Consider the following 14580-nt stretch of genomic DNA (forward strand, 5'->3'; position numbering starts at 1 on the left):
TGAGGGGGTCAGATATGTCTGTATTAAGTCTTTTTTTTTTTGCGGTACGCGGGCCTCTCACTGTTGTGGCCTCTCCCGTTGCGGAGCACAGGCTCCGGACGCGCAGGCTCAGCGGCCATGGCTCACGGGCCCAGCCGCTCCGCGGCATGTGAGATCCTCCTGGACCGGGGCACGAACCCGTGTCCCCTGCATCGGCAGGTGGACTCTCAACCACTGCGCCACCAGGGAAGCCCTGTATTAAGTCTTTTTGAATTAATTTATTTTAATTGTGCTAAAACAAACACAATGTAAAATTTACCATTTTCAGTGTTTAGTTCAGCGGCATGACATACACTCACATTGTTGTGCCACCATCACCACCATCCATCTCCAGAACTTTTCCCATCTTCCCAAACTGAAACTCAGTGCCCATTAAACACTAACTGCCTGTCTTCCCTCTCCCTAGCCTGAGACAACCACCATTCTCCTTTCTGTCAGTATAATGTGACTACTCTAACCTCTTCATGTGAATGGCATCATATAGTATTAATATTTGCCCTTTTGTGACTGGCTAATTTCACTTAGCATAATGTCCTTAAGATTCATCTGTGTTGTAGTATATGTCAAATTTTCCTTCTTTTTTATGGCTGAATAACATTTCATTATACATACAGTTGGCCCTCTGTATCCATGAATTCTGCATCTGAGGGTCCAACCAACTGTGGAGTGAAAAAAAATTCTTTTAACTTCCAGAAAGTTCCAAAAATCAGAACTTGAATTTTCTGTGCAGCAGCAACTATTTATATAGCATGTATATTGTATTAAGTATTATAAGTAATCCAGAGATGATTTAAAGTATACGGGAGGCTGTACATAGGTCATGTGCAAATACTATGCCACTTTATTTAAGAAACTAGAGCATCAGAGGATTTTGGTATTGTATTGGTGGGGGTCAGGGGTGCTCCTGGAACCAACCCCAGTGGATGCTGACGGACAATTGTATAGACCATATTTTGTTTTATCCATTCATCCGTCAATGGGCACTTGGGTTGCTTCCACCTTTGGCTATTGTGAATAATGCTACCATGAACATGGGTGGATAAATACTTCTTCAAGACCCTGCTTTCAGTTCTTTGGGGTATAAACTATGTTCAGTTTTGAAGAATGAGAAGGTATTAAGGCAAAAAAAAAAAAAAGAGCAGAAGCATTCCAAGAAGAGCCAGTGACTAGTGGAAAGGCACAGAGAGCTATTGTTAAGCTCAGCTGAAGAGTAGAGAGAGGAGGGGGGCGGTGAGATACAGGGCCACAGCGAGAGGCAGGCACTAGACTGTAAGGGCCTTGCATACCATGGGGAACGGGCGATGGGGGCTACAAGCAGAACTGAGATCAAATCCCTCTTTTTGCTGCTATTCTTAAATTGTCTACTTTAATGTAATTCTAAGCAAATATTCGAAAACAATGGTTTTACAGGAAAGACTTTGGGCCCTACTGGAAATGACCACTAGAAGATGTTTAGGCATTGTGGTGACCCCATTCTTCTGTTTCCCTGACAACAGGCCCCCTCACTCTACCAGTGTTCAATAAATAGTAATGGAGCGCTCAACAGACCAATTATTTATGGTCAATGGATTGATGTTATTTCATAAAATCTTTTGCTTAAAATAATATTCTCTAATGCACTGCTTTTATTTGACTGATTCTTTTCAGAATCAACTAAGCCAGAGCACAGATCCACTTATGAGATTCTGCATTCAACTCTCCATCTTGCTTTTCCCTAACACAGGATGAATCCCTTGAGCTGTAATGAAAATGGTGCCAGGTAAGCTTGGGGCCCTACCCAGCTATGAATGATTTTATGACAATGCAACACATAATCTATTCATTTATATGAAGAGCCTTAATCCCCTGTGAACCCAGTTACACTCCAGAGAAATAGATGGCATGGTGTGTGTGTGTGTGTGTGTGTGTATCAGTTTAACACTCGGGTGACATTTGGGTGTTTCCCACAATGCTGATAAACACTGACACCATGAACGGACAAGCTGCTCACAAGAGGATCCATGAGTCATACCTGTGTGTTCTTCAGTGTGTTTAACTTTTCTGGTATTCATGTTGATGCTTTGGTTTATAGTGTGAAATAATAGTAAAAATGAAGAATCACCAGAATGATTTCTCTACAAAAGTCATTCATCTAATGAAGATTTGGCCAGTGGGTGGGGGTGGGGGGCGGGTAGTGTCCTGTAAGGGGCGTGGCAGGATGTGCAGCCGAGGTCACATCTGCTGTTATCAAACGAGAGCTCTGGGCCAGAAATCCTGCAACATGGCTCAGTCAATGGAAGTGGGTTTTTTTTTTTTTTAATATAAATTTATTTATTTATTTATTTTTGGCTGTGTTGGGTCTTCATTGCTGTGCACGGGGTTTCTCTAGTTGCAGCGAGTGGGGGTACTCTTTGTTGTGGTGCGTGGGCTTCTCATTGCGGTGGCTTCTCTTGTTGTGGAGCACGGGCTCTAGGCGTGTGGGCTTCAGTAGTTGTGGCACGCAGGCTCAGTAGTTGCAGCTCGCGGGCTCTAGAGTGCAGGCTCAGTAGTTGTGGCACACAGGCTTAGTTGCTTCGTGGCATGTGGGATCTTCCCGGACCAGGGTTCGAACCCGTGTCCCCTGCATTGGCAGGCAGATTCTTAACCACTCTGCCACCAGGGAAGTCCCTGGAGGTGGGTTTTGAAGTGACCTTAGATGTCATAGAGCAATGCAAAAAGTCAGCACTATGAACTGGCCTTTCACCAGGTGAGGGGTGGATGCCCCCAAATACATTGATGAAGGTGCAATCATAGCAAAGGAGAGTTTGGTCCTAATCCTTTTTTCTTTTTTCTTCTTTCGGCCGCACCACACAGCTTTCGGGATCTTAGTTCACCAACCAGGGATCGAACCCGTGCCCCCTGCAGTAGCAGTGTGGAGCCTTCCACTGGACCCCCAGGGAAGTCCCAGGTCCTAATCTTTTAGAGACTAGTCACTTCACACTTGAAGTCTGATGTTCAACTCTGATTATTCTGATGCTTAAAAGCAACTCTGAGGCATGTAGGCAATAAGCATTACTTTTCATTATATTCTTTTATTTAATGTGAATGTTCTGATAGGCACACTGTATTGCTTACAATTTAAGTTCAACTTCGTATAATAGAGCTCCATTTCAACTAGTCCAAAATGGCTTAAACAAGATGGTAGTTTATTTCTCCCTCTGGGAATTCCCTGGTGGTCCAGTGGTTAGGACTCCACGCTTTCACTGCTGTGGGCCAAGATTCCATCCCTGGTTGGGCAACTAAGGTCCCGCAAGCTGCACGATGCGGCCAAAAATAAAAGATGAATATTTCTCCCTTAGATATAAGCACAACTATAGACAGTTAGGAATGGTGGGGTGGCCCGAGTCACCACTATGCTACCCCTAGATGTTGCCCTGCACACATAGCCAAAGAACGCTCACTACTAAGTCCTTGTTACAAGCCACAGGGCAGAGGAAGGTGGGATGAAGGGGTATATCACCTCTCTATAAGAATGCACCCCAGAAGTGGCCAGAATTCCAATTTCCAGAATTCATCACAAGGCCACGAGAAGGTGCAAAGGTTTCTGGCAATGTCAGTACCATGAGTAACACAGGGGTTCTCTGACAAGGAAGAAGGATCGAGCATCTGCTGGGGTACCCCCAGCAATCTCTGCTACATCTGTTTTCTTTTTTCTAAATTGAAAAAGAAAAACTGATTCACAAAGAGGGAAAACTCCCCCAAACTTACCTGGTCAACACCCACTCATCCGTCTCGTGTCAACTTAAAAGTCACTTCCTGTGAGAAGCCTACCTGGGGTTTTCCCCTTCCTTTCCTTCACCCTCCGTGGCCCCCATCTAGAGGAGGTCTCCCCGTGACTCTCCGTCAACAGCACTCCTCTGAGTGTTTTAACTTGCCAGAGCTGAAATTAATGACTCACTGATACGACTATGTATATCATGTCTGCCTCCTGAATGGCATTCTGAGCTCTGCGAGGACAGGGACTGAACCTGTCATGGTCACATGGCCCCCTGGTAAGCGCTCAAAGCAAATTTCTCAAATCAGTTCATAAATGAATGGGAAGGCAGGGGGGTGCGCTCAAAGTCACACAATTAGTACAGAACCAAGACTGAAACTAGGTCTTTAAACTCGTTTGTTTTTCTTATCATACCACACAGCTCTTCCAGGTAACAAAATGAGGGCCAGAAGGACAAGGTCACTAACCTGAACTTGTGCAGATAATTAGTTGTAGGACAAGACCTGGAATCCAGGACGCTTAAGGCTCAGCCCAGTTCTCTTGCCACCAAAATATAATAATGCTTTTATTTCCAAACCCAAGGAGCTCCTATCTCAGAAAAAGTCAAGGGGTTCACCAAGAGACTCCCAATCATGGGCAAAACAATTTGCTTAAACTCATTTTGATTTTAAGAATAAATCAGAATATGGGACTTCCTTGTTGGCACAGTGGTTAAGAATCCACCTGCCAATGCAGGCGACACGGGTTCGATCCCTGGTCCGGGAAGATCCCACATGACATGGAGCAGCTAAGCCCGCGGGCCACAACTACTGAAGCCCATGTGCCTAGAGCCCATGTGCCTAGACCCCATGCTCCGCAACAAGAGAAGCCACAGCAATGAGAAGCCCATGCACCGTGACGAAGAGTAGCCCCCGCTCGCCACAACTAGAGAAAGCCCACGCGCAGCAACGAAGACCCAACGGAGCCAAAAAAAATTTTTTTTAAAGAATAAGTCAGAATAATCATATGTAACATGTGAACCTTCATGGGATTCTAGATGATCAGGGGAAGAAAACACCGTATAAAAAGTATCTGGGGAACAATTGGAGAAATGTAAATATAGATTATATACTAGATGACAGCTATTAAGTAAATGTTAGTGTCCTTGGATGTGCCAATAGTATTGTGGTTGAGTAGAAGAATATCTCTTTTCTTGGAAGATGCAGACTGCAGTATTGAATGGGGTTGAGGGAGAAGTGTTATGATGTGTACAGTACACAGGGAAGATCCTACCTTTGAGTTCAGCTTGGAAGATAGTGTTGGTCTATGTACACGGGAGCTGCTTATCTACTCCTCCTGGGGAAGAATGGGCATCTTGACTATCACACAAGTTACTATTGATTGATGTTATTATTTTGATCAGCTGAGACTAAGGCATTTCCCCCCACAATCCTGATTGGATAAGACTTTGCATAATCCATTAACTGACAAATGATAATACAGCTGCTTTTTATTTTTATTTATTTATTTATTTTGGTTATGTTGGTTCTTCGGTGCTGTGCGTGGGCTTTCTCTAGTTGCTGCGAGCCGGGGCTACTCTTTGTTGCCACGTGCAGGCTTCTCGTTGCGGTAGCTTCTGTTGTTGCAGAGCACAGGCTCTAGGTGCGCGGGCTTCAGTAGTTGCAGCACGTGGGCTCAGTAGTTGTGGCTCAGGGGCTTAGTTGCTCCGCAGCATGTGGGATCTTTCCAGACCACGGATCGAACCCGTGACCCCTGCATTGGTAGGCGGATTCTTAACCACTGCGCAACCAGGGAAGTCCCACAGCTGTTTTTTAAAATTTCTCTTTGCACATCCTAGGTTGGCTCTATCAGGGAGTACATTACAAGAACATATGTTACAAAAGAGTCTGTTGGTTTTAAAACATAATGGACTTCACCAGAGAAGGCCATGTACTCTTGGCATGTACTCTTGTTTTTGTTGTCTCTGAGAACCATTTATGTTTAACGCGTGCTGTTTTAAAGACTGGCAGGAATTCCTAAACAACTGAAGCTCTAATCTACGATTGTTCTCTAGAAACAGAAATCCAAATCACAATATTCTAAGAATATAAGGTAACTAATGTTCCTCCCAAGTGGTTTTGTTTCTCCTGCCTTCTCCTCAAACTTCAATCACGAACTCTACTATTCCAAAGTTACAAAACTATAATTTTGAAATTAAAGCATTAGTAAAGGAAAAAAAAAACCTTTAGATTCTACAAAGATGGTAAGAAGACTCAAAGAAGATCTACTAACTATAATAGTCATTTAACACTAGAATCGGCAACTAAGGAAAGTTCCGTAATCTCCATCCCTAGAGAGCACTAAAAATAGAATGGACCACCACACGCCTTGGATGATTTATGTTCTCAGATGTTCTAAGGCAAAGGTCTTGACCACAATTCTTGAAATACCTTCTTCTCTTAATGTTCTGTTAAAAAATTAAAGCAGACCACAAAAATGAGGCCAAACTGTGTTCGGGGCATTTCTATGTATATAACTATCAGAGAATTAGCCAGATTCAAATGTCGAAGTGGGTAACCCTAGGTGGTCTCCAACCCTGAGAGTGAGGTGGGGGAAGGGCAGGACTTTTACTGTTGATTAATTGGGGAATAAGCATGAGGCAAAATAGCCCCCATTGTCTACTTATCTAATGTGTTTTCATCAAAGTCTTAAAGATGGGTCTAACATATTAACTTTTATTAAGGCTCCTAAATCAAGATGTGAGCATGAGGTACCTCAGATGTTCCCAGGGAAAGCAAGAAGATGCTCATAGAATTTATCTAAATAGAAATGGCCACTGCTGTTTGAGAAAAGCTTCCAGAATATGACCAATACCCATCAGACCCATCAATTTATGACCACTCATGAAATACAAAACCATAAGTTTAGCAATATTTAAGGAGTCTTCATAATTAATATAAGGGAACATCCAGAGGAAAAAGTCATAAATCATTTAGAATATTAAAAAGTGTAATACAGGAAGTTGATTAGTTTTTGTCCTCACTTCAGGAAGGGCCACTTCACAAAGGAGGGCAGACGTGAGGCACATTTGGAGCAACAGCCAGGAGCAAAGGAGGAAATGGAAACTACCAAGTGCTATAGATTGAATGTTTGTCCCTCCTCAAATTCATCTGTTGAAACCTATTTTCCCCACTGTGATGTTATTAGGAGGGTGGAGCCCTCATGAATGGGATTAGTGCCCTTATAAAAGAGGCCTCTAGGGCGTCCCTGGTGGCGCAGTGGTTGAGAGTCCGCCTGCCGATGCAGGGGACACGGGTTCGTGCCCCGGTCCAGGAGGATCCCACATGCCGCGGAGCGGCTGGGCCCGTGAGCCATGGCCGCTGAGCCTGCGCGTCCGGAGCCTGTGCTCCGCAGCGGGAGAGGCCACAACAGTGAGAGGCCCAAGTACCGCAAAAAAATAAAAAGAGGCCTCTAGCAGCCTCCCCTCCCTTCTGTCATGTTAGGACATAGCTGGAAGACCGTTGTCCATCTCTGAACCAGGAGACAGGCCCTCACCAGACACCAAATCTGCTGACATTCCTCTCCTCCATTTTCACCCAAGCCACCTGGATTAGTTTCCTAGGACTGCCATAACAAACTACCACAAACTGAGGGGTGTAAACCCACAGAAATGTATTCTCCCAGAGTTCCGCAGCCTAGAAATTTGAGATTGTGGTCTCAGCAGGACCATGCTCGCTCTCCTAACTTCTGGAAACTGCCAGCAATCCTTGGTGTTCCTTGATGCCATGGGCAGAATGTTTGTCTCCCTCAAAATCCATATACAATGAAATCCTAACCCCTGAAGGCAATGTTATTAAAGGTGGGGACTTTGGCAGGTGCATCCATCCTGAGGGTGGAACTCTCATGAATGGAATTATTGTCTTATAAAAGAGACTCCAGAGAGATCCAAGCCCCTTCCACCATGTGAGGATATAACAAGTCTGAGACCCAGAAAAAGTCTTCACTGAACCATGCTGGCTCCCTGATCTTAGACTTCCAGCCTCCAGAAATGTGAGAAATAAATTTCTGCTGTATATAGCTACCCAGTCTATAGAATTTTGTTACGGCAGCACCAGGTGTGCAGCTGCATCACTCCAATCTCTGCCTCCAGTCACATGACCATCTTCCTTCTGTGTGTCTGTGTCTTCACATAGTTTTCTCCTCCCTGTGGGTCTGTCTCTGTGTCTCTCCTCTTCTTATATAGACACCAGACATACTGGAATTAAGGCCCACCCTAATCCACTCTGACCACATCTTAATTTACATCTTAATTATATCTACAAAGACCCTATTTCCAAATAAGGTCATATTCACAGGCACCAGGGATTAGGACTTCAACATGTCTTTTTTGGGGGGAGGGGCGGGGAGACACAATGCAACCTACAACAACACTAAAGAGAGTCAGTCAGGGCTTCCCTGGTGGTGCAGTGGTTGGGGGTCCGCCTGCCGATGCAGGGGATGCAGGTTCGTGCCTCAGTCTGGGAAGATCCCACGTGCTGCAGAGTGGCTGGGCCCGTGAGCCATGGCCGCTGAGCCTGCGCGTCCGGAGCCTGTGCTCTGCAGCGGGAGGGGCCACAGCAGTGAGAGGCCCGCGTACTGCCAAAAAAAAAAAAAAAAAAAAAGTTAGTCGTTCCATTGGTTAGTACAATATTTATTTATTTATTTGGCTGCGTTGGGTCTTTGTTGCTGTGCGCAGGCTTTCTCTAGTTGTGGCGAGCAGGGGCTACTCTTCACTCTTTGTTGCAGTGTGCGGGCTTCTCACTGGGGTGGCTTCTCTTGGTTTGGAGCACAGGCTCTAGGCAAGTGGGCTTCAGTAGTTGCAGCACGCGGGCTCAGTAGTTGTGGCTTGAGGGCTCTAGAGTGTAAGCTAAATAGTTGTGGCCCACGGGCTTAGTTGCTCCGCGGCATGCGGGATCTTCCCGGACCAGGGCTCAAACCTGTGTCCCCTGCACTGGTAGGCAGATTCTTAACCACTGCACCACCAGGGAAGTCCTAGTACCATATTTATTGAGCATCTACATAACTGGGTTAAACAAAAAAATCTAGCCAAAGATGATTTTTTGCCCTCAAGGATTGGGAAAAGAGCAGTTATTATAAAAACAACTTTAAAGACCATTAAATGCTAAAAAAGATTACATCAGTGCTGTTTATAAGGTTAAAAAATGGACAAAGCCTAATTATCCAATTAAAAGGTTGTGTAAAAGTAGGATAACCAACTCAATCCTGGTTTGCCCTGGACTCCCCAATTAAAGTTCTGTGTCCCGAGAACCCTCTCCAGGCCAAGGCAAATGGAGGCGGTTTGTCACTCTATAACAAAGATAGTAAAATACTATGCAATTTTCATTCTTAAGAAATGCTAGTAAGGATTTTTAAGTGATGTTAGAAATGTTTTTAATGTAATGTCAAGCCACGGGGAAAAAAGCAGAATTCAAAATGCTCTAAAGCAGTAAAATCATAAGCATGTATATTATTTAAAATTTTTCTATTAAAAAAAAAAACTGGTACAAAATATGCCAAAACGTTAACTGCAGTTGCCTCGTATGGTGGGATTATGAGAGATTTTCTTTTGTGCTTCTTTACACTATAGTGTACTTTTCGAATTTTCTATTGATGAATATGTATTGCTGAATCAGGGAAAAAATTAAGGGAAAACTAAGTAATAAATTTCTGGATGGAAATTAACCTCCTAAATTCCTACTACTTTTACTCTCATAGAATAATTTAAAACAGCTCTTAATAAGTATTTACTTCGTGCTGAACACTGCTACTCATTTAATCATTATTCTTTAGAATAAAACTAAAGTGTAGGTTCTGCTGTTATCACCACCTCTCAGATGAAGACACTGGGGCTCAGAGAGGCGAAATAATTTACTAGCTGGAAATCGAAAGACTGAATCCCCTAATCTGGACCACAGCTCTCTCCCCCGAGAGAACTTACTATGTGACCAATATCTGTAGCAGAATGTTTAGGACACCCCACTATTCCCCCGAAGTGTTCATGTGATGAGTTTCCCTTGAACTGCTGAAATACAAAATTGAAAAACAAGTTTGAGATGAAGTGGTGTAAGTACACAGAAAATGAAGAGGTGAAGGGACAATTATTAACAGAAAAAGCAAATTTTGTACAGAGAATGAAAATTTATCACATTATACCATATGGCTATGTTATGATTAACATTTATATGGTAATAATACTGTACATACTTAGTATTGATCCACACTAAACTGTATTGGGAGAATGGGGGCAAGAAGTGTGTGTGAATTCTTGACTGGGCTGTGAGAGAGAGTTATGGCCTCACCCACTACTGGGAAATCAACTGATAATTCCTAAAACTGAAAACTCAAAAACTAAACATACAACTTATTAAAAATTATGAAGATGAATACTGAAATAATTGACTAAAAGTGTTGGAAGTATCTGGGGAGCAGGAGATAGGTAGGGTTGATCAGGGGTTGCTGTTTTTAGTAACAAGCCTTGTAGAACTATTTCACTCTTAAAATTATGTGCATGGATAATTTTAATAAAAATAAAAGCAGAAGAAAAATTAAAATAATAACAAACATTCATGTGTATATCTTTGCACTTGTGAGAAATAATTTACAAAAACTGAGATGAGGGGTCGATGAAAATGCATAGTTTAAATTTTGGTGTGTATTACACAACTGGGACCTAGAAAGGTTAGATAAATTTCAACCGCAATCAATAAACACATGATAACATTCATTTCTCTCCTTTTTTGTTGGCTGCACTGGGTCTTCATTGCTGCACGCATGCTTTCTCCAGTTATGGCAAGCCGGGGCTACTCTTCATTGTAGTGCGTGGGCTTCTCATTTCAGTGGCTTCTCTTGTTGCAAAGCACAGGCTCTAGGCACGCAGGCTTCAGTAGTTGCAGCATGTGGGCTCAGTAGTTGCAGCACGCAGGTCCCAGAGTGTGCGAACTTCAGCAGTTGTGGCACATGGGCTTAGTTGCTCTGTGGCATGTGGGATCTTCCTGGACAAGGGATCAAACCCATGTCCCCTGCACTGGCAGGCGGATTCTTAGCCACCCACTGGACCACCAGGGAAGTCCCATTTCTCTACTTCTTTTCAGTCTTTTGTCAATTTTTCATTTCTAACAATATGATAGAAATAATGACGTTTCATTTGCATTCTTAGATTATTAAAGTTATTTCTCTCAGTAATAAGTATATAAATGTGATTATCATTGGTTATGTCTTTTGTGAAATTGCCTGCTTATACCCCTTGCCAATTTTTTCTTTTCTGCCTTCTTCTGGTGGGGGGCGCTGCACAGCGCGGCATGTAGGATCTCAGTTCCCCAACCAGGGATCAAACCTGTGCCCCCTGCAGTGGAAGCACAGACTGCTTTTTCTTGTTAACAGGTAAAGAGTTCATTGTGTATAACTGATATTAACCTTATATTTGTCACATATTTTGCCAAAAGTTTTCCAAATTTGCTTAAACATTTTGTGGCGTATTTAGAAAATATTTCTCTATCCCCCAATTATTTTTCAATCATCCGTATTTTATAGTACTTCATATTTCATTTTTAAGGTTTTCTTTTTCACCCATTTGAATTAATGCTGATGATAAAAAGTGAGATAGTGATAAATCATTCAGTTTTAATTAATTTCTGAGTGTTTTAAGTGTGTGTGGGGGCTCTTGCTTCCCCAGATATATAGCAAAAGCAAACACTGTAATTTCTAGATTCCAAGGTATTGTGTTTTCTCCATTTTTAGTGGGAATTAGAAACATCTTACCTTTATTTTCAGTTTTGATTGCATTTCAATAGCAATCAGTTATCTTAAAATATGAATAAAAATTTAATGACTTAAACTAAGACTTTCAGCGAACATGGCGCTGCGAGTGGCGCGGAGCGTGCGGGCCGCGGTCTGCAGCCTGCGCGCCATCTCTGCGCCCAACGCGCCCTGCCCGCCGTGGCCCTGGGGACTGCGGGCGGGCGCCGTCCGGCCGCTGTGCACCGGCCCCGTTCTGTTGTCGGGTCGTAAATTCACAGACAAACATGAATGGGTAACAACAGAAAACGGTGTTGGAACAGTGGGAATCAGCAGTTTTGCACAGGAAGCTTTGGGAGATGTTGTTTACTGTAGTCTGCCTGAAGTTGGGACAAAATTGAACAAACAAGAGGAATTTGGTGCTTTGGAAAGTGTGAAAGCTGCTAGTGAACTCTATTCTCCTCTATCAGGAGAAGTAACTGAAATTAATGAAGCTCTAGCAGAAAATCCAGGACTTGTCAACAAATCTTGTTATGAAGATGGTTGGCTGATCAAGATGACACTCAGTAACCCTTCAGAACTAGATGAACTAATGAGTGAAGAAGCATATGAGAAATACATAAAATCTATTGAGGAGTGAAAATGGAACCCCTAAATAAACTAGTTGGAAACAACTTAATCTAGTATAGTTGTCTTAAATTAGTGGTGGATAGATTTTTAAAAAGCAACTTTTAGCAACAATGTTGCCTGAAGAAAATACCCCTTAACTTCCTAATGATTTCACATAAACACCATGCATCTTTTTCACAACACCCTGTGATTTTTAGGCTAGTCTCCAGTTATAATACTCAGAATTCCTGAAATTATCTGTGGTAAAACTAGTTATAAAAATTAATTCAAGGATAACATTGTTATCTTAACCTTATATAGTATTGTAACTTGCTTACCGCCATCCGTGGATTTGGGTCAAAATACTCAATGAACTTGCCACTGGAAATAAATGACAGTGGAGAAAAGTTTGTTAGTTGTATAGTGTCCAGTGAAGAACATTACTATTTTAATTTTGCAATATACTGTGTTTGCTGGTGCTATTTTTATACAGTGAAGCAACAGCCTTGCAGGAAAATAAGAAACAGTTTAATAATAAAATATTCAACTTCTTAAACTAAGACTTTCAGTAATATTTTGGCATTCAGACTGTGTGCTCATTTTATGTGTTCTTGCTGCCAAAGCTATTGAAGTCTCAGAATTGTAAGCATTTTCTAGAAATTGATAGCATGATGAGGTTTCTAGAAGAAGGAATTTTAGGTGCTTTCTAGCTTCTGTTAGTTATTGTTAGAGTAGAGAGAGAAAAACAGGTGTAATAAGATTTCTTTGCTCTAAACCACAACTTTCTAAGAAATATTAGAAGAAACAGTTTCCTCAAAATAATGGTAAAATATGGTGGAAACCTCTTACTAGTTTCTGATGTTCCCCATTTGGGTGTATGCTCCATAGAACTAAATCGGGTTGTAAATAAATTAGAAATGCCCGGAAACATGAGGACGACTCCCTTCACAGACACATACATGCATGAAAGAAACTTAACAAGGTGGTCTGTAGGCTTAAGAAGGAAATTGCATTTTCTTAAATAAAAGACAACTTAGTAAATGAAAAACAAGGAAAATGTCCACCCACAGATTTTAGCAATCTTAACTGATTTGGGGGGAAAATATATGAAACTTGTTAAAAGAGTAAATCCTAAGAGTTCTCATCACAAGGAAAAGAGATTTTTTTCTTTTATTTTGTATGAGATAATAGATGTTCACTAAATTTGTTGTGTAATCATTTCATGAAGTATGTAAGCCAAATTATTAGGCCATCCACCTTAAATTTATACAGTGCTGTATGTCAATTATACCTCAATAAAACTGGAAGAAAAAACATTTTTAAAACTGAATATGACAGAGTAGATAAAGCACAGTTACTATCCTGATTATTCCATTAACCTGTAAGAGCAATTCAGCTTAATTTTAAAACGTTAGTAGAGTGTCTATTACGTAATAGACACTGTGCTAGGTTGAGGGTCACAAAAATGAATGTGGCATGGCATGACCCTGACCTAATGGTACTTACGGTTTGGGAGATTCCATTGGTTTCAATATTCAGAGCAATTGCTCCACGGTTAGATGCACAACATTCTCTGCAGGTGGAGTGGTGGGGTTTGGAGGGGGCTGTTGGGCGGAGCTGGTGCCTGAGTAAGAGTTAGTCGGGGAGGGCAGTGGGGCTTCCCTGGTGGTGCAGTGGTTAAGAATTCGCCCGCCAATGCAGGGGACACGGGTTCGAGCCCTGGTCCGGGAAGATCCCACATGCCACGGAGCAACTAAGCCCATTCACCACAACTACTGAGCCTGCGCTATAGAGCCTGCGAGCCACAACTACTGAGCCCGTGTGCCACAACTACTGAAGCCCACGCGTCTAGAGCCCGTGCTCCGCAACAAGAGAAGCCACCACAATGAGAAGCCCGTGAAGTGCTACGAAGAGTAGGCCCCACTCGCTGCAACTAGAGAAAGCCCATGTGCAACAATGAAGACCCGATGCAGCCAAAAATAAATAAATAAATAATTTAAAAAAATTACTAAAAAAAAAAAAGAGTTAGGGGAAACCTGAGTGGGCAAAGCCACCAAGACATAAAATATGACATTCACAGAGGGATTTATAAGAACTTTGCTATTACGAGAGCAACAAAAGAGAGAAGTGAATAGGTGGGAAATCAGTCTGGAAAGTAGACAGAACCTGAAGAACCTGAACGCCGTGTTTAGAACTTATTTTCTGTGTACTGAGGAGGAACCATAAAGGGCATGAGGCAAGGGACAAAGAAGGAGCAAGTTTCTGGATGTCCCTGGGCCCCAGGTCTCCCTCCTCTAGAATAAGTATGTAGGAATTGTTTTTCAAGTCCTTTCATACTTAGACCTCTGCAATTCTATAACGAGAAACATAATTGACATGCTTTATCAATTGATTTATTTTGAAGGGGATCAGAATATGCCACCCCAAATATGCCACTTTGGCATAAG

The 14580-nt window shown here is 42.4% G+C and overlaps 1 protein-coding gene across 1 annotated transcript; it reads left to right on the forward strand.

Moving 5' to 3' along the window:
- The first annotated feature begins 11642 nt into the window (after positions 1 to 11642).
- On the forward strand, positions 11643 to 12470 carry LOC132497401 (glycine cleavage system H protein, mitochondrial). The gene has a single exon (XM_060110546.1). The coding sequence runs from the start codon at positions 11643 to 11645 to the stop codon at positions 12162 to 12164; it is 522 nt and encodes a 173-aa protein (XP_059966529.1). The 3' UTR covers positions 12165 to 12470.
- The last annotated feature ends 2110 nt before the right edge of the window (positions 12471 to 14580 follow it).

Source organism: Mesoplodon densirostris, chromosome 10 (assembly GCF_025265405.1).
Source record: "Mesoplodon densirostris isolate mMesDen1 chromosome 10, mMesDen1 primary haplotype, whole genome shotgun sequence".
Classification (NCBI taxonomy): Eukaryota; Metazoa; Chordata; class Mammalia; order Artiodactyla; family Ziphiidae; genus Mesoplodon; species Mesoplodon densirostris.